Source organism: Oncorhynchus mykiss, chromosome 12 (assembly GCF_013265735.2).
Source record: "Oncorhynchus mykiss isolate Arlee chromosome 12, USDA_OmykA_1.1, whole genome shotgun sequence".
NCBI classification, from domain to species: Eukaryota; Metazoa; Chordata; class Actinopteri; order Salmoniformes; family Salmonidae; genus Oncorhynchus; species Oncorhynchus mykiss.
In genome coordinates, this window is record NC_048576.1 from 30,945,231 (window position 1) to 30,964,084 (window position 18,854).

The 18,854-nt window shown below is 46.2% G+C and overlaps 1 protein-coding gene across 5 annotated transcripts in view; it reads right to left on the reverse strand.

Annotated features, from left to right (window-relative positions):
* LOC110537435 (Down syndrome cell adhesion molecule homolog) overlaps window positions 1-18,854 on the reverse strand; it is a 136,727-nt gene that overhangs the window by 50,169 nt on the left and 67,704 nt on the right. For all 5 annotated transcript variants that reach the window (XM_021623481.2, XM_021623476.2, XM_021623479.2 and 2 more), the window contains exons 4-8: window positions 5,081-5,227; window positions 4,578-4,856; window positions 4,121-4,396; window positions 2,834-3,130; window positions 413-688 (exon numbers count right to left, since the gene is read on the reverse strand). In XM_021623481.2, coding sequence (XP_021479156.2) covers window positions 413-688; window positions 2,834-3,130; window positions 4,121-4,396; window positions 4,578-4,856; window positions 5,081-5,227 — 1,275 coding nt within the window. The remainder of the gene's footprint in view (window positions 1-412; window positions 689-2,833; window positions 3,131-4,120; window positions 4,397-4,577; window positions 4,857-5,080; window positions 5,228-18,854) is intronic.

The window sequence follows — 18,854 nt, forward strand, 5'->3', positions numbered from 1 at the left end:
ATGAATACTTTTGCAAGGCACTGTAAGTAAGCATTTCACTGTCAGTCTACACCTGTTGTTTACAAAGCATGTGAAAAATACAATTTGATTTGATTGTAAGAGCCATACCTTTTACTGAATATACCTTTTATGGCATATATCTGTAAAGTGCCTATACAAGAGGCTCTAACACACTTGATTCATCAAATCAAGGTCCTTCTGAGTAGATCATGAGTAGAATCATGTGTGTTAGAGGGGTGACAGGTAGCCTATTCTAGATGCCATTGCCTGAATTTACAACCTCACAACTGGTAATTACCACCTTGCTACTTGGTTATGAACATAGCATAAAGCCCGCAGATAGCTCTACAGGTTGGGACCCCTGATTTATATCTTTAACTGAGTAGGTTAAAGGTTTGAGTGAATACTGTACCTTTCACACTGACGTGCACACTTTGGCTGGTGGAGAGAGAAGGTGAGACCAGCACGCTACACGTGTACTCTCCCTCATCCACATCCTTCTGTACATCATACAGCTTTAGCGTGCCATTGTTCTCAAATGCCCGCTGCCGGTGGTTATAGGGGAGCAGGTTGGCGTCCTTGTGCCATTTGATGGAGTAGTACGGGTAGCCAATGACGCGGCAGTGAATGTACATGTCCCGCCCAGCAATGGCGGTGAGGTTTTTCATTGGTCGTATGCTGGCAGGCCCTTAATGGAGACAGAAGAGAAATACCTCTCTTAAAATGATTTTGAGGCTGAGAAATGTGAAACTTTAGAAGTTTGAGATGTTTAAGTGTGTCAGAAACCATGGAGACAGACAGGGATTCATTCTGAAAGACAAGGACAACATTTATTGGAGATTGTAAAGCATATTAAAATACTATACTCATTGGGACTTGCTAAGTGCCATGACTACAATATCCTACTATTAGTATAATATCAACACCTCTTTTTCCTGTAATTAGGAAATAAAAGGCAATCATTTACATAAATCTCATTGAATAATAGTAATATAAAATCACCCTAGTTCCTCGTCCCTGGGACCGATCCATAGCTGAGTGTTCCAGAGGGCGTGTACCTACTTTCCTATTTTAAACTCTCCGAGGTGAAGTGAATATTATCACACTGTTCTAGCACCTGCTAGACGCTAGGCATGATTGCATTTGACAAGCATTAGAGCACAATGTTCCCACTCTCCACTTATGAACATATTATCAAAAGCATTACTCATGTTCCCCTTGCTCGCTCTCTCACACTGCTGGAAAACCAACAGCATGTAACCAACACAGCTCTAAAATACAGACCCTACCAGGGATACTGACTGACTATTAGGATATTTAACATACTGTAGATAGATGACAGTTACCCAATCCATCCTGTATTGCCTATAGGAGCCATAGGAAAACTAATACTTTACAGAAAGGTACAAATCTAGAGTTAGGTACTGTAGCTAGATAGAACAGTTGAACTAAATCTGTGGTGGTGTGCACCTCTAGCGCACCGTAAAGGCATACACGTTGCTACTCTCTTTAGCATGATTAAGAAGCAAACAATGTGAGAAACAGTCATTACACTGTCTCTGCTATGCCACCTGTGGATATTTATCTTCTACGCTCAGGCTGCATTCAGAAGACATGGACACTCTGCTCAGCTCCGCTCTCTTCTGCGCTAGGCTAGCTAACCTACTGAACTGGAGACTTTAGCATCCCCTCACTAAGCCCATGCTTAGCTACATTATTGTGCTTTCCAGTGGGGAAAACCATCAAAATGAGTTATCCAATATCTAACACAGAAGGCCTATCCTTTTCTGTTTTGAGCCTTTATAAGGTAATGAATTAGCATTGAGTGGAGGATGAAGGGCCTGGAGTAGATAGACCCCTAGTAACCATGGTGACAGTCAGTCTTACAGTAGCTGGCTATAGAGCTGCCCGGCACCTCCCTGCTGAGTGTAGATTGCTCCTCAGTCAAATGCTAGTGCTAGTGTAAATCAACTTAATGGCGCCCCAATATAAAGCCATCAGTGAATGTTAGATAGGGAGTAGGGCATTAGAGAAGTTACCGCTGACACCAGTGAGTGATGATTGCAGCACTATACGAGCCCCTAGGATAATCTGGCATGTTTTGAATAGGAAATTAAATCAAAAGGAAAAAGATGGGTACAGACAGACAGGGGAGCTAGTTGACACAAAGATACACACATCGACACAGACAGAACGACCGTAGGGGAAAACAGACCAGATAGAACACGCTCACACACAGACACATGTACAAAAACACAGACACACACGTACACACATTCACATATTTGTGACATACAGTACGTAAACAAAACAAGAAGGAAATAAACAAAAAATGTCTCACAACTAACACACAACATACACAGAACACACAACTAACACACAACACACACGGAACACACACTAACACACAACACACACTGAACACACAACTAACACACAAATAACACACAACACACACAAAACACACAATTAACACACACCACACACTGAACACACAACTAACACACAACACACACAGAGCACACAATTAACACACAACACACACAGAACATACAACTAACACACAACACGCACAGAACACACATTTAACAGACAACACACACAGAACACACAACTAACACACAACTAAGACACAACACACACAGAACACACAAACAACAAGGAGACACTGAAATAAGTTCGAAAGAGGTTAGTCAGGCACTCTCAAAGGATCTTCGGAAAAAAACACATGCATCAGGAAAAACAACAACAACAACAACAAATGAATTCATAATTCATAAATTCATAAATGTGTAAAATGTAATTGTTTTGGAGGAGCTGATCTGACAAGCACCTCTTACGTTTATTCGCGCCTGGTAGGAGACCGCCCCGGCCGAATTGTTGCAGATGCACCGGTAGACACCCCCGTCTGGTCCTGTTGTCTGGCTGATGTTCAGGTGGCTGATCACATGGCCCTCCTGGTCGGTGTAGTGGCCAATGCGGTGGCGGGAGTCCCTGATGACCGGATCGTCGTCCAGCGTCCATATCACCCTGGGCTCTGGTGTGCCTTTCACCGTGCAGAACAGTGACACAAACTCGTTGGTTCCAAACACTTTCTCACTGAAGGAAGAGATTATCTTGGGCGTGCCGTCTGGAGAGAGGGGGAGAGGGAGACAAGATGAGAAGTGGGTTAGAGTTAAAGATACTTTTTTTCTAGTAGATCTAGATACCAATTTAAAGTCAGCTGCATTTTATCCACCTTAAAGGAAAATTCCACCCCAAAACTACAGTATTTTTTGGTTTTTGTTTCATTGGTCCATTGTTGATATATTCCCCAAATGTTTTGCTTGTCATTCGGGTCATATTTCTGTATTTTGAAAGTTACATATCTTGAAAACTTGATTGCTGACAAGCAAAACATTTTGGGATTACATCAACAATGGACTAATGAAACAAATACCAAAAGATAGTTGTTGGGTGGAGTTTTCCTTTAAGGTCAAGGTGATGATTAGGTTTGGGTCGACTGATCCTAGATATATGTCTAGTATGTCTAGTTTATAAAAGGAGAATTCATTACATTGTCTCTTTGCCAGATACAGTAAATCAGGGATAAAAAAAAAACTGTTGACCTCAAGTCACATGCATCAAAGGATCATGATGAGCACTAATACTGTATATCTCAGTGGAGAGGATTTGGAATTGTTCCTACTCCTCCTCCCCCCTCCTCTTCCTCCTCCTCCTCATTATAGATTATCAATACCCTCTTTATATTGGTCCATGGCCATGGGAGACAGTTGCCACAGCAACAGAGTTCAGGCCATGCGAGCAATATGAGGCTTGTTCAGATAATCTAATCATAGGGGCTGTGTCAGGGCTTTACTGCAGCCCTCATTAGCACTCACACACAGACACCTGATCAATGGTTGGTGTTCCCCAATTCTGCAGTCACACAAAAACACACATGCAGGCAAGCACACACTCACATGCATGGACACTCACACACAGATGCATGGTCACACAATGCTCACATGCACATACACACTAAAACTACCCAAAAACAAAAACACACAGGTTTTCTGCTGCGGTTGAAAGTAACATTGTTAACCCCCTGACCACACAGACATGCACTGAGAGTACTGACCTTCCAGGATGACCTGGACAAAGTCCTGGGCGGACATCTTGCCTTTCCTAGCGAAGCACTGGTAGGCTCCTCCATCACTCTTAGCCATCCCAGCCATGACCAGGTTCTCCCGGTTGTTGCCAGTCATACGAACACTGTTCCCAGGGTATATAATTTCTCCATTCCGGTACCAGGACAGGTCGTACTCCTCCGAGCCACTCACGCTACACGACAGTGACACCTGGCTACCTACGCTGCCTTTCACCTTCCTCGGGCTGACCACTGCCTTCAGGGGCTCTGGAAGAGGGAGAGGGAGCTTATATTCTCTTGTCAATGCGACATACTGTATATCAGCTAGAAATGTATGAACTTTGAACAGTATCCAACTCTGAACAGTATTTCAGATATACAATTAGCAGATGAACAACAAATATACTGTACATTTAGCACAACATGCTGCACACAGTCTATTACTGACCTTTGACCTGCAGCCTCCCCACTACCTCTGCATTGCCATAGCTGTTCCACACTTCACACACGTAGCTTCCCTTGTCGCTGGGCTGCGCCCTCTCTATCAACAGGCCCGTCACACTCTGCCTGAAGCGGCTGTCCGGCTCTAGCGGACGGTTGTCCTTCAGCCAGCGGTACTTCGGGGCCGGGTGACCAGACGCCTTGCACGGCAGCTCCACCCGGTGTGATGTCATCACCTCGCGACGCTCAAAACCATCCAGGATGACCGGCCCCGAGTTGGAGGGGTCTGAGGGAGGAGCAATGGCCAAAGGTGAGAGAAATGCAATAATTTGGTCAAAAGTATGCATTGTTAGCAATACTCAGTTGACTAGCTTGGAGTAGGTCCAGATTGAAGGAGTGAAGTGAAACAATAGTGAAACCTAGTGATATTCAGAGTGTATTCCAGGCTATCATTGGCACTCAAACTTGCACAACAGACTCGTATCCAAGCTGTACTGTCCCTCTGCATACCTGACACAAAGAGGCGTGCGCTGTTGCTCTGCCTGGTCTCTCCTGTGTAGCGGTGGCGTGTCATACACCTGTAGTTATACAATCCGTCCTCATTCTGCACGTCCAAGATGTACAGGGCTCCCGTGGAGGTGATGAGGAACCGAGGCGCTGCAACATAACAAGACACAGCTAATCGTTAGACATATGCAGCATTCAACCTGCTTATGTAGCATAGGAGCAACATACTGTACAACCATACAGCTGTGTGGCATATATGCTTTCTTTTTCTTTTTCATTCACAACAGAGTGGTATCAGAATCATCCTGCATGTACAGATATGATTCAACAAATAAAAACACTAAAAACAGCCATAGCAAAACTTGATATAGAATATCCATGCGGCTTGGTAAATATTTGCAGAGTTGTCTTCTGTGATGTGCCAGGCGACGAGACTCCAGACACTGAGCATCTGCTCCAGCCCATTTAGCTGAACACATCTGAGAGGGAATGTGACACGGCTGTGTGTTGTGGCAGTCTAACACCGCTCGTTATCACATAGCTCATCGCTCTGCTCTCTCTCTCTGGCGGAACTCTCTCTCTCTCAGACTAAAGCAGAGAGATCCGGGGACAGAGATCACACAGCGCTTTGATATGGCACCGCGGCGCAGCTCAGGTCGGATGTGCTAATATCATGCTAATTCGTGGGAAAACTGGAAATGGGGGGAGGTCGTCAACGTTTAGGAGGACTAATGCCTGATAGCTGCCGGAGCTGTCATAGCAGGAGCTGGGAGGATATTCCTCAGACAGAGATGATGGAGGATGCTGTTTAGGATGGGGTTGCGAATGGCATGTGCACAGTACCTCCCATTTCCTTCCCATCTATGCCAGTCAGTGTTGAAGCTATGAGAACTGGAACAGTGACCTACACCTCTTATTGAATACTGTCTGTAAAACACAAAACCCATTACAGCACTGCAACAATCTACACTATTTTGACCCCATTTTCTATTTGATATAGAAAGGGAAAAAGGAGTAATGAGACATACTGTATTGTATTGGCCTTTGTGCAGAATGCTACAATAATCCATAGAAGGCAGTAGCGAACCTGTGTTCATGTCCTTGATGTTTAATTAAAGAATATTGATTCAACCTTGTGATATTTTACATTTGATAGAAAGAGGAGAGTTGAAATGAAGAAGGAGAAAACACAGAGAGAAGGTGAAATAGAGAGAAAGAAAGAGATACACTATAACAGTGCATTCAGAAAGTATTCAGACCCCTTGACTTTTTCCACATTTTGTTATGTTACAGCCTTATTCTAAAATGGAGTAAATACATGTTTTTCCTCATCAATCGACACACAATAGCCCATAATGCCAATGAAAAAAAAGGTTTTTAGACATTTCTGCACAACTGAAAAACATATTTACATTAGTATTCAGACCCTTTGCTATGAGACTTGAAATTGAACTCAGGTGCATCCTGTTTCCATTGATAATTGAGATATTGAGATATTTCTACAACTTGATTGGAGTCTACCTGTGGTAAATTCAATTGTTTGGACCTGATTTGGAAAGGCGCAAAAACCAAGGTTGAAGGAATTGTCCGTAGAGCTGTGTTGAAGGAATTGTCCGTAGAGCTGTGTTGAAGGAATTGTCCGTAGAGCTGTGTTGAAGGAATTGTCCGTAGAGCTGTGTTGAAGGAATTGTCCGTAGAGCTGTGTTGAGGCACAGCTCTGGGGAAGGGTACCAAAACATTTCTGCAGTATTGAAGGTCCCCAAGAACACAGTGGCCTACATCATTCTTAAATGGAAGAAGTTTAGAACCACCAAGACTCATTCTAGAGCTGGCCGCCCGGCCAAAATGAGCACTCGGGGGAGAAGGGCCTTGGTCAGGGAGGTGACCAAGAAACCGATGGTCAATCTGACAGAGCTCCAGAGATCCTATGTGGAGATGGGAGAACTTTCCAGAAGGACAACCATCACTGCAGCACTCTACCAATCAGGCCTTTATGGTAGAGTGTGCCAGACGGATGCCACTCCTCAGTAGAAGGCACATGACAGCCCGCTTGGAGTTTGCCAAAAGGCACCGAAAGGACTCTCAGAACATGAGAAACAATATTCTCTGGCCTGATGAATCCAAGATTGAACTCTTTGGCCTGAATGCCAAGCGTCATGTATGGAGGAAACCTGGAACCATCCCTACGGTGAAGCATGGTGGTGGCAGCATCATGCTGTGGGAATTTTTTTCAGGGACTGGGAGACTAGTCAGGAACGAGGGAAAGATGAACGGAACAAAGTTCAGAGAGATCCTTGATGAAAACCTGCTCCAGAGCTCTCAGGACCTCAGATTGGGGCGAAGGTTCACCCTCCAACAGGAAAATGACCCTAAGCACATAGCCAAGACAACGCAGGAGTGGCTTCTGGATTAGTCTCTGAATATCCTTGAGTGGCCCAGCCACAGCCCGGACTTGAACCCGATCGAACATCTCTGGAGAGACTTGAAAATCGCTGCGCAGCGACGCTCCCCATCCAATCTGACAGAGCTTGAGAGGATCTGCAGAGAAGAATGGGAGAAACTCCCCAAATACAGATGTGCCAAGCTTGTAGCGTCATACCCAAGAAGGCTCAAGGCTGTAATCGCTGCCAAAGGTGCTTTAACAATGTACTGAGTAAAGGGTCTGAAAATGAAAACGTAATATTTCAGTTTAAAAAAATGAACATCTGCCAACATTTCTAAAAACCTGTTTTTGCTTTGTAATTATAGGGTATTGTGCATAGATTGATGGGGATAAGAAACAATGTTATACATTTTAGAATAAGGCTGTAATGTAACAAAGTGTGGATAAAGTCAAGGGGTCTGAAAACATTCCGAATGCACTGTATATACAAAAGTATGTGGAAACCCCTTCATATTAGTGGATTCGGCTATTTCAGCCACACCCGTTTCTGACAGGTGTGTAAAATCGAGCACACAGCCATGCAATCTCCATAGACAAACATTGGCAGTAGAATGGCCTTACTAAAGAGTTCAGTGACTTTCAAAGTGGCACCGTCATAGGATGCAACAATTCCAACAAGTTAGTTCATCAAATTTCTGCCCTGCTAGAACTGCCCCAGTCAACTGCAAGTGCTGTTATTGTGAAGTTGAAACATCTAGGAGAAACAACGGCTCAGCCACAAAGTGGTAGGCCAAACAAGCTCACAGAATGGGACCACCGAGTTGTGATGCGCGTCACTCGTAGAAATCGTCTGTTGCAACACTAACTACCGAGTTCCAAACTGCCTCTGAAAGCAACGTTACCACAAGCACTCTTGGTCGGGAGTGTCATGAAATGGTTTTCCATGGCCGAGTAGGCACACACAAGCCTAAGATCACCATGCACAATGCCAAGCATCGGCTGGAGTAGTGTAAAGCTCACCGCCATTGGACTCTGGAGCGGTGGAAACACGTTCTTTGGCTTCACCATCTGGCAGTACGACGGACGAATATGGGTTTGGCGATGCCAGGACAACGCTACCTGCCCGATTGCATAGTGGCAACTGTAAAGTTTGGTGGAGAAGGAATAATGGTCTGGCGCTGTTTTTCTTTTCATGGTTCGGGCTAGGCCCCTTAGTTCCAGTGAAGGGAAATCTTAACGCTACAGCATACAATGACATTCTAGACAATACTGTGCTTCCAACATTGTGGCAATAGTTTGGGAAGGCCCTTTCCTGTTTCAGCATGACAATGCCACTGTGCACAAAGCGAGGACCATGCAGAAATGGTTTGTCGAGATCAGTGTGGGAGAACTTGACTGGCCTGCACAAAGCCCTGACCTCAACCACATCGAACACCTTTGGGATGAATTGCAACGACGACTGCAAGTCAGTCCTAATCATCCAACATCAGTGGCCGACCTCACTAATGCTCTTGTGGCTGAATGTAAGCAAGTCCCTGCAGCAATGTTCCAACATCTAGTGGAAAGCCTTCCCAGAAGAGTGGAGGCTGTTATTGCAGCAAAGCGGGGGCCAACTCCATATTAATGCACATGATTTTGAAATTAGATGTTCAACAAGCATATGTGTATGTGTCCACATACTTTTGGTCATGTAGTGCAGATATAAAAGGAGAGAGAGAGGGAGGCGAGAAGGATGCAGCAGCAGCAGTGCATTGTGAGGAGCGAGCGTTGACCTAGTTAGAGCATGGATTTGATATCCTGAAGGGCTTTTCAGCTTGTGATTTACATGCAGTTGTGTGTGACAGGCAACCACTGGTAAAATGAGGGGGAAAGGAGAGTGTTTGCGCATTCGTGTGTGTGTGTGTGTGTGAGAGTACTTGCATGCTAGACAAACACATCATCTCTGCCAAACCTTATAGCAGAGGAGAATGGAATCCTAGTGTTTTCTAAACCAATTACACTCCTCAGTAGATGTGATATTTTACAAGCTATTAAACAACTCAACTGTTCTTTATTTTCTTTTTTATTTTATTTATTTTACCTTTATTTAACCAGGCAAGTCAGTTAAGAACAAATTCTTATTTTCAATGACGGCCTGGGAACAGTGGGTTAACTGCCTGTTCAGGGGCAGAACGACAGATTTGTACCTTGTCAGCTCGGGGGTTTGAACTCACAACCTTCCGGTTACTAGTCCAACGCTCTAACCACTAGGCTACCCTGCCGCCCTCAAGACAAGACAACCCTAAGTGAGACAGCCATGCAGGTTAAGAAAAATAATTCATTTCCAAGCTATTATAAATAACATATATCAAAGGAGGGGGAATCAGTCAGTCTCTCCTGTCCTTCCTTCTTTGATCCTCCTTTCCACTGAACTTCGCCTGGCATGCTGCTAGGTGTCAAAAGCTGACAAGATTTTGTTATACAGGCTTATGAATGAGAGGCGCTTTCATTAAAACAGGTTTCATCTAATCCATGACAACGGAGAGCGAGTAATGTGTGTTTGTGCGTGCGTGCGTGCGTGCGTGTTTGTGTGTGTGTGTGGAGCGAGGAGTGTGTGTGTGTGTGTGCTCGGGCACCTCAAAAGTCTGTGTGGAGTCACACACACACACACACACACACACACACACACACACACACACACACACACACACACACACACACACACACACACACACACACAGTCTTGCTCACTCACACACACAATTACACAAACACAGAGCCTCTAGATTGTTGTTTATTGAATCCCGCTCCTCTCAGTGGAGGGCTGAAATCAGATTCCTGATGCATGCTTAGGATGGGGTTTCTCTCTACGACCATTCATAATTATATTTATTTTATCAAGCCCAATTAATAATCAATATATATTTTTAACTATTATTTAGGGATAATTGTGAATATGGAATGTTCAACTGATTCACACTACAGCAACTACACTGTGTGTGTGTGTGTGTGTGTGTGTGTGTGTGTGTGTGTGTGTGTGTGTGTGTGTGTGTGTGTGTGTGTGTGTGTGTGTGTGTGTGTGTGTGTGTGTGGACTTGTCTCTGCAGCACAGGGCTACACAGAGGCTTGGTCAATAATAACGATCCACAGGGCTCTACTACGCCCTCCCTTGCTCCCCCCAGTCCGCCTACTGAATACTAACGCAGACGAGGGCAGAGAGAGAGCCCTCCCTGATAACGCAGAGCTGTGTGATGTATGTGTGTGTGTGTGTGTGTGTGTGTGTGTGTGTGTGTGTGATGGGTGTGTATCTGAGGGGATGGCAATGGCATCACCAAACCCCAGGTGGCACCAATCCTCATCCATCCCCTTCCCCTCTTCTTCCTCTAGCCAGGTGCTTGGCATGGCCATGATCAGGAACACAAGTCACCCTCTGTGAGTCTCCACTCAATAGATTCTGCAGTGAGTACTAATGTAGACTGTATTCTCTACATGGGGTATTTGACAAATTCTGACTGAATCATAGCCATGCATAGTAACAGAGAATTGTAGCCATACTAATACATGATATTGTAAAATGTCCTCTCATGCTGTTTCCATTTAGGAAATTCAGTTTTTGGCAATTTTGCACTGATAAAATAACTCAACAACCTTACACACAAAAATGAATAACATTAACAAATCATCTCTCCCTGGGAGACACATGGTGGCATTGTTGAACTCTTTCTCCAGGCTGGCCTATACTTGCTGGGTGACCATCTTCCTAAAAGGGGGCTTTCTTCATGACTGTTGACAAAAGGACCACTGCATAGGACCCGCAGCACAGTTCTGAAGCATCAGCTGATTCTACACTGATAGAGACACGAGGAGAGAGAGAAATAGACTATGAGAGAAAGAGTGCGTATGGGAGAGGGAGTTTGAGACAGTATGGGAGGTTAGAAAGAGAGAGAGAAAGGGAGAGAGAGAAAGAGACAGCACCTCTGGGATACAACCACTCTCTGTCATCTGAAATGACTTACAAATTAGCATACACCAATGTGCAAGAGAGAGAGAAGAAGACAACTTCCATATGCTAATACAGATCATGGCCAGGCAGAGCAATTTTCATAAAAATGTCAGCCGTGTCTGTTTGACAGATCCCAACAGGCGCTTGAAGACTCCGGCCTCACAGCCTCGCTCTTTGTCTCTCTCTAGATGGGAGGTAAGATATAGTCTGGTATTAAAATGCTTCTCGCTGAAACATTTCTCACATCCCTTTGCTGAATTAGGCTAATGTTATATTGTCAAAATGCAAGCTGAGCATAAACACTTTTAACATCCCTTTTGAACTTTGAACTGTGGCAGCTGAACAGCTCGCGTAAATAAAGAAATACATCCAAGCTATCTTTCAACAACAAACATAGAAATTTGCTTCATCATCATTTGATTATCCTCCAAGTAGGGCAGAAGCCCAGTCCCTGCAGAGCCAGCCGACTAGCAATAGCTTGTGCTCCCTGCCAGGCTGTCTCTGCCAGGCTGTCTCTGCCAGGATGTGCCGTGTTGGGGAGTGGAGGTTGGTTCCCCCCCAGAGACAGGGGTTATTATTGTCACTGTAACCTTGGCCACACAAACTCACACTACCTGACATGAACAGCAGTAAGCTAGCCCACCTGCAGCTATCTGCATCTATAATGAATATATCCTCTACACGCTCTCTCTCTGTCTACTCCCTTTGTGTGTGTATGTATGTGTGTGTGTACGCGCGTGTGTGTTCCCTGCTGCGCTCAGACTTGAAGCTCCTGTTGAAAAGACATGAACTGCATAATTATTGTGTTTTCTCTCCACTTCTGAAAGACTCTTTTTAAAATAATTTCTGAACAACAACACATCAAGGTCCTATGCAGCGGCGTCTGCCATGCCTGGGCTCAAATACTACTTGTTTTCTGTCAAATACTTTAGCTGCGCTTGATTGAGCTTGTCTAGCGCAATGGAATCTATGGAATAGTCCCAAGGGTTCGAAACCATCATGGCACTCCTGGCATGCTCAATCAAACGCTCAACGTGTTCAAAAGATTTCACTATAATTATCTTCAACACAGGCCTGTTATGTACTCTGAGGGAGTGTCAGAGTAGAAGAGGCCCTGAGTTGTACTGTAATAAGGCCTGGTCTTATTAATTGTCAGTCCTTAGGAGAAGAAGCTCCGTATCTCTAAGGCAGTGCAGTACAGTTCAGTAGAGGGGGATTCCACCATATTACCCCTCCTGTAATAACCACCATTTGTCACCATTACAGGAAGCTGTTGACAGCTACTGGGGTTGTCAGGGCAACGCTATCCCTATCCCAGCACCTTCCTACCAAACAATTGTCTGCATAATGTGCTAAGCTCACAATGGAAACACACACACACACACACACACACACACACACACACACACATGCAGTAAGTTAGTACACACACAGGTTTCCAGATACAACGGATGAAAAAAATAATACACAATCTTTTCCTTAGCTACACTACATGACCAAAAGTATGTGGACACATGCTCATCGAACATCTCAATCCAAACTCATGGACATTAATATGGAGTTGGTCCCCCCTTTGCTGCGAAAACAGCCTATCTATCTATCTATCTATCTATCTATCTATCTATCTATCTATCTATCTATCTATCTATCTATCTATCTATCTATCTATCTATCTATCTATCTAGCTAGCTAGCTAGCTAGATCCAGGCACACCATGTATTGTAGATGTACAGTATGTATGCAGTTGAGTGAGCAACAGTTTCTCTACATGGTGATAATCAGGAGAAACATCCCTCTGCTCATTAACTAGTTACAGTAGCCTGGGGCTGACGACTCCCTCCTTCCGTAGGCGTGTACGCCAGAGTGGAGGATAAAGATGTCATATTCTGCCAGACTGAACACACACTACTGCTATTAACTGTGGATGGACATTTAACATTGTCCCAGTGACAAGACAATAATAGTCTAACTAACGATGCCCTGGAGCAAGAGACTGTATCAATCACTCATTACTGTCTGTCGTTGGTCATTGCACAGCATGTTTTAAATGAATTCCTAACGTTCATATATTGATTCATCCTATGAGGATCAAGGTAGTCAAAATGATCAAAAACAAATAAATTATCTTCTGCAGTACAACAACCCCATGACAACGGCAGGCCGTGACTATGTTCCCTTGATACATACAAAAATAGCTAAAATAGGGTCACACACACGTACACAGACAGTAGTGGCTTTAGGGCGTGATTAGTGTGTGATGATATTATGATGGGCAGAGCTGTGTATCAGTGCTCATTCTGTTCATTAGGACTAACTTACAGCTGTTCAGCACTGTCCCCTCCTACACACACCTACTGCATTTAAGCAGTTCACATTGGAGCAAGGTTTGTATGTATTGGGACTAAGGTTCCTTGCTGAGCTAAACATTGGCCAACTCACACATGCACGCACACACACACACATACGTTTTTGGGATGTGAACACAGGCTCACTTCAGACTCTATTTCCTCTGAAATGAATGGGGGCCATTGGGCCATGGTGAGTGACTGTGCGTCTTAATTGGCCAGTGTTAGACTCAAGTCATTAAGCCACTGATGGCTGTGCATTTACAATGCTATCATTGCCTTCTCCCTGGCTGATGCTAAATGGCCCCAGTGTTGGGCCTCAGCTGTATACCTCATGAATATGTATAGTAGATCTTCCCTCTCAGCTGCACTGATGTGAAACCTTTGTGCATAGGGAAACCACACGGCACTGGCAAGCATTAAGTTAGCTATCACTATCAATTCAATTAATATCTATGATCTGAACACCCAAAATGATGCCACGTGTGAATGTGCTTTGTATGCACATGACAAAAAAGTAGGCCTTTCTCCAATCTCTCACTTTCTCTGTTCATGTCACGACTTCCACCGAAGGTGGCTCCCCTTCCTGTTCGGGCGGCGCTCGGCGGTCGTCGTCGCCGGTCTACTAGCTGCCACCGATCTGGTCAGCGGAGGCGGGCAGAGCCTTCAATAGTCTGAAGGAGCTGTTCACCGACGCTCCCATGCTGGCTCATCCAGACCCCTCTTTGGCGTTCATGGTGGAGGTGGACACGTCCGAGGCTGGGGTGGGAGCCGTGCTATTACAGGGCTCGGGCATGCCACTGAAGCTCCGCCCCTGCGCTTTCTTCTCGAGGAAGCTCGGTCCGGCGGAGCGGAACTATGACGTGGGGGACCGGGAGTTGAGGGGGCTAAGCACCCTTTCCTCATCTGGACTGACCATCGTAATCTCGAGTATATCCGGGCAGCGAGGAGATTGAATCCGCGTCAGGCCAGGTGGGCCATATTTTTTTACCCGATTTCGTTTCACGATCTCCTATAGGCCAGGCTCCCTTAATACTAAGGCTGACACTCTGTCCAGTCTCTATGACACCGATGAGCGGTCCATAGATCCTATTCCCATCCTTTCAGCTTCATGTATGGTAGCACAGGTGGTATGGGAGGTGGACGCGGAAATCGAGCGGGCGTTATGGTTGGAACCTGCACCTCCTCAGTGTCCAGCAGGTGTTCAGTACGTGCCGCTTGGTGTCCATGATCGTTTGATTCGATGGGCCCATACACTACCCTCTTCGGGTCATCCTGGTATTGAGAGGACAGTGCAGAGTCTTAGGGGGAGGTACTGGTGTCCCACTTTGGCCAAGGACGTGAGGTTTTATGTCTCCTCCTGCTCGGTGTGCGCTCAGAGCAAGGCTCCTCGACACCTGCCTAGAGGGAGGTTACAGCCCCTAACCGTTCCACAACGGCCGTGGTCGCATTTGTCGGTGGATTTTCTCACCGACCTTCCCCCTTCTCAGGGAAATACTACGATCCTGGTCGTTGTGAATCGGTTTTCTAAGTCCTGTCGTCTCATCCCGTTGCCCGGTCCCCCTACGGCCCTACAGACTGCGGAGGCCCTGTTTACCCACGTCTTCCGGCACTACAGGGTGCCTGAGGACATTGTTTCTGATCTGGGTCCCCAGTTCTTGTCCAGAGTTTGGAGGGCGTTCATTGAACGTCTGGGGGTCTCGATCAGCCTGACCTCGGGTTTTCACCCCGAGAGTAATGGGCAGGTGGAGAGAGTGAACCAGGATGTGGGTGGGTTTCTGCGGTCGTATTGCCAGGACCGGCCTGGTGAATGGGCAAGGTACGTCCCATGGGCGGAGGTGGCTCAGAATTCCCTCAGCCACTCCTCCACTAACATGTCACCGTTGCAGTGCATGTTGGGCTACCAGCCGGTCCTGGCACCATGGCATCAGAGCCAGACCAAAGCTCCTGCGGTGGAGGAATGGGTTCAGCGCTCGAAGGCGACCTGGAGAGCCGTCCAGGAATCACTGAAACAAGCTGGTGGACGGCAGAGGAGCGCTGACCAGCACCGCTGGCCCCCGTGTTCGCACCGGGGGACCGGGTCTGGCTCTCGACCCGAAACCTGCCCCTCCGCCTGCCCTGCCGGAAGCTGGGGCCGCAGTGTGTGGGGCCATTTAAAGTCCTGAGGAGGATAAACAAGGTGTATTATAGGTTACAGCTTCCTCCTTACTATCGTATTAACCCCTCGTTTCATGTGTCTCTCCTCAGGCCGGTGGTGGCTGGTCCCCTGCAGGAAGGTGAGGTGCCGGAGGGGTCCCCGGTCCCCGGTGAGGGGTCCCCGGCGTACACTGTACGTTCTATTCTGGACTCTAGATGCCGGGTGAGGGGCCTACAGTACCTCGTGGACTGGGAGGGGTACGGTCCGGAGGAGAGGTGCTGTGTACCGGTGGTGGACATCTTGGACCCATCACTACTGAGCGACTTCCACCGCCTCCACCCGAATCGCCCTGCGCCTCGCCCCCCGGGTCGCCCTCGAGGCCGGTGGCGGCGCGCTGTGGGAGCCGCGTGTCAGGGAGGGGTGTACTGTCACGACACCGAAAGTGGCTCCCCTGCCTGTTCGGGCGGCACACGGCGGTCGTCGTCGCCGGTCTACTAGCTGCCACCGATCCCCTTTTCCTTTTCTGTTTGTTTTGTCTTAGTGGTTGCACCTGTCTCTTATTTTGTTTTTGATTCAGGACTATTTAAGCATGTTAGGCCCGCCTGTTTTTTTCTGTTAGTCGTGGTTGTGCGTGTAGTGTTCCTGTCCGTTTGTGCCTTGTGTTGGGTTGGACATTTTTGTGATTATTTCGCCTGTTGTTTTGGGCGTTAACATTGGAAACCGAAATAAAGTCTGGTTTCCCCAGTATCCTCTGCTCTCTGCGTTCGACTCCGCACCCACCACTCCAGGCATTGTGACAGTTCAATAGTCCATACAGAGATCAGTGTTTTCACCTGTCCTGAGTCACCTCTCTGGATGTCAGCAACCATCAAGGAGTGAGAGGTTCCACTTGTGGGATCACGCCCCCCAGTGTCCGGTCTGGAACGTGAAGTCACGACCTCTGCAGGTCGGCTACTGGTCTGCCCTAGAAAGTTACGATCGGCAGAACGGCCAAACATTTATATTTTTATGGCTGTTTTGGGCACTAAAATATGTTGGTGAATGGTGAATTATTTTAAAGCTCACTACAAATTGAGATATTTAATTAAAGTGTTCCATTCTGACTACTATGTTTGTCGTCACACAGGACAATGTGCTGATACAGACCAATCACAGGTTGGCAGGCTATGAGGAGGCTCGCGCCCTCATGCCATAGACATTAAGGTTGACTCTCTCAGGCAGGATGAAAATGACTACATCAACCATGACCTTTGCTAGTTACGGCCACTTTCACCATGGTCCTTAGCTATTTTTTTGGTGCCATTCAGCCCCATTCAGCAATATGGAGCGCTTCAAATACTTTTTCATGGGAATATGTGGATGACGTCAGCGCTTTCCCTATTTACTGGTTTTAATGTCTATGGTTCTCGCACACACACAAAAACAAACACCTGTCAACTTTCCAAACATGTTTCTTTCAAATAAATGATGCTTTGTCAAATCTGAGGCCGATACCAGCTCTGAAAACCAGGCCATCCCCAGCTAAACCAAACCTCTGTTAAAAACCAAGTCAATTAAGTGAGAAGAAGAAGAAAAAGATCAGTGGCGGTGACTTCAGGTCCTTCCTCAGATCTAACGCCTACAGTATAGACTGGTCTTAGATGGATTGAGTGTTCATTGGCATTTCATGGTAATTTGCGAAGGCAAACGGAGGGAGCAGGCAGTGTGCAGCACAGTGCAGTGCTGCATCGCGGTAAGTAAAAACAGAAGGGCAAGGGGAGGATTAGATAATCAAACAGTGTGCCACTTTAAATAATCTCTGACTCCTCTGGGAGAGGTAAGACTCAAAGCACAGGCGCTTCTGCTTTAATTGTCTGATTCTCCATTTATTATGGTTGAGGGCCTCTGTAATTCAGCCCCATTAAATATTCAGGAGCCAGACGGAGAGAGAGGGAGAGAGAGAGTGAGAGGGCGAGATGGAGAGGGAGAAAGAAGGAGAGAGGGAGAGAGAAGACACTGAGTGAAGACATCTCTCCGTGCTCTACCTCACTCGCTCTAGCTAATAACAGCAGATTATCTGGCATATTATAGTTGGGAATCTTTCATATGAACAGCTGCTGTTTGATTGATGCAGTTCAACATACATATGTTTTACTGAGATAAAACAATCACAGTCACTTGTATCATGCTGCATATAAACTGGCTTTTCTAAAAAAACATTTTGCCCTGGAATAAAGATACTGTACGATGCTACAGGGGAGTTGTTTAAGTTGATTGCCTGACATTGTACTGTTTGTAATGTTTTGAATAAAAAAGAGTGAAGCCAACCAATGGAGAGTAAAGTTGGGAGAGTAAAGTTGGGAGAGTGCTCAGTAAATTGGTGTGTGTGTTTGTGTGTGTGTAATTAATTAATTATAGCGTTCTGCCCGACTACCTCTTAATAAAGCAGACGTGTGAAATTAACACACAGTAGAGCACAGGGAGAGAACCCCTGCACCCCCCCCCCCCCCCCCCCCCCCCCCCTCTCTCTCTCTCTCTCTCTCTCTCTCTCTCTCTCTCTCTCTCTCTCTCTCTCTCTCTCTCTCTCTCTCTCTCTCTCTCTCTCTCTCTCTCTCTCTCTCTCTCTCTCTCTCTCTCTCTCTCTCTCTCTCTCTCTCTCTCTCTCTCTCTCTCTCTCTCTCTCTCCCCTCACAAGAGGTGAAGGCTTGGGGGAGTGGCCAGGCAGGCCACTCTCATGCAAAGGTGGCTCTGTGTTGCCATAGTAACAGTTAGGAAACAGGGTCACTGTGGCCTAGACACATTCATTAGTCCAGCCTCAGATTTATGGCCAAACTGCACAGGGCACATACACACTCACACTTATGCAGTCACACTCACATGTGTGCGCAAAGTATATTGTGCCTTATTTCAACAGAGTCGATACAGGAGTGTCTGGGATTAAAAGGATCTGG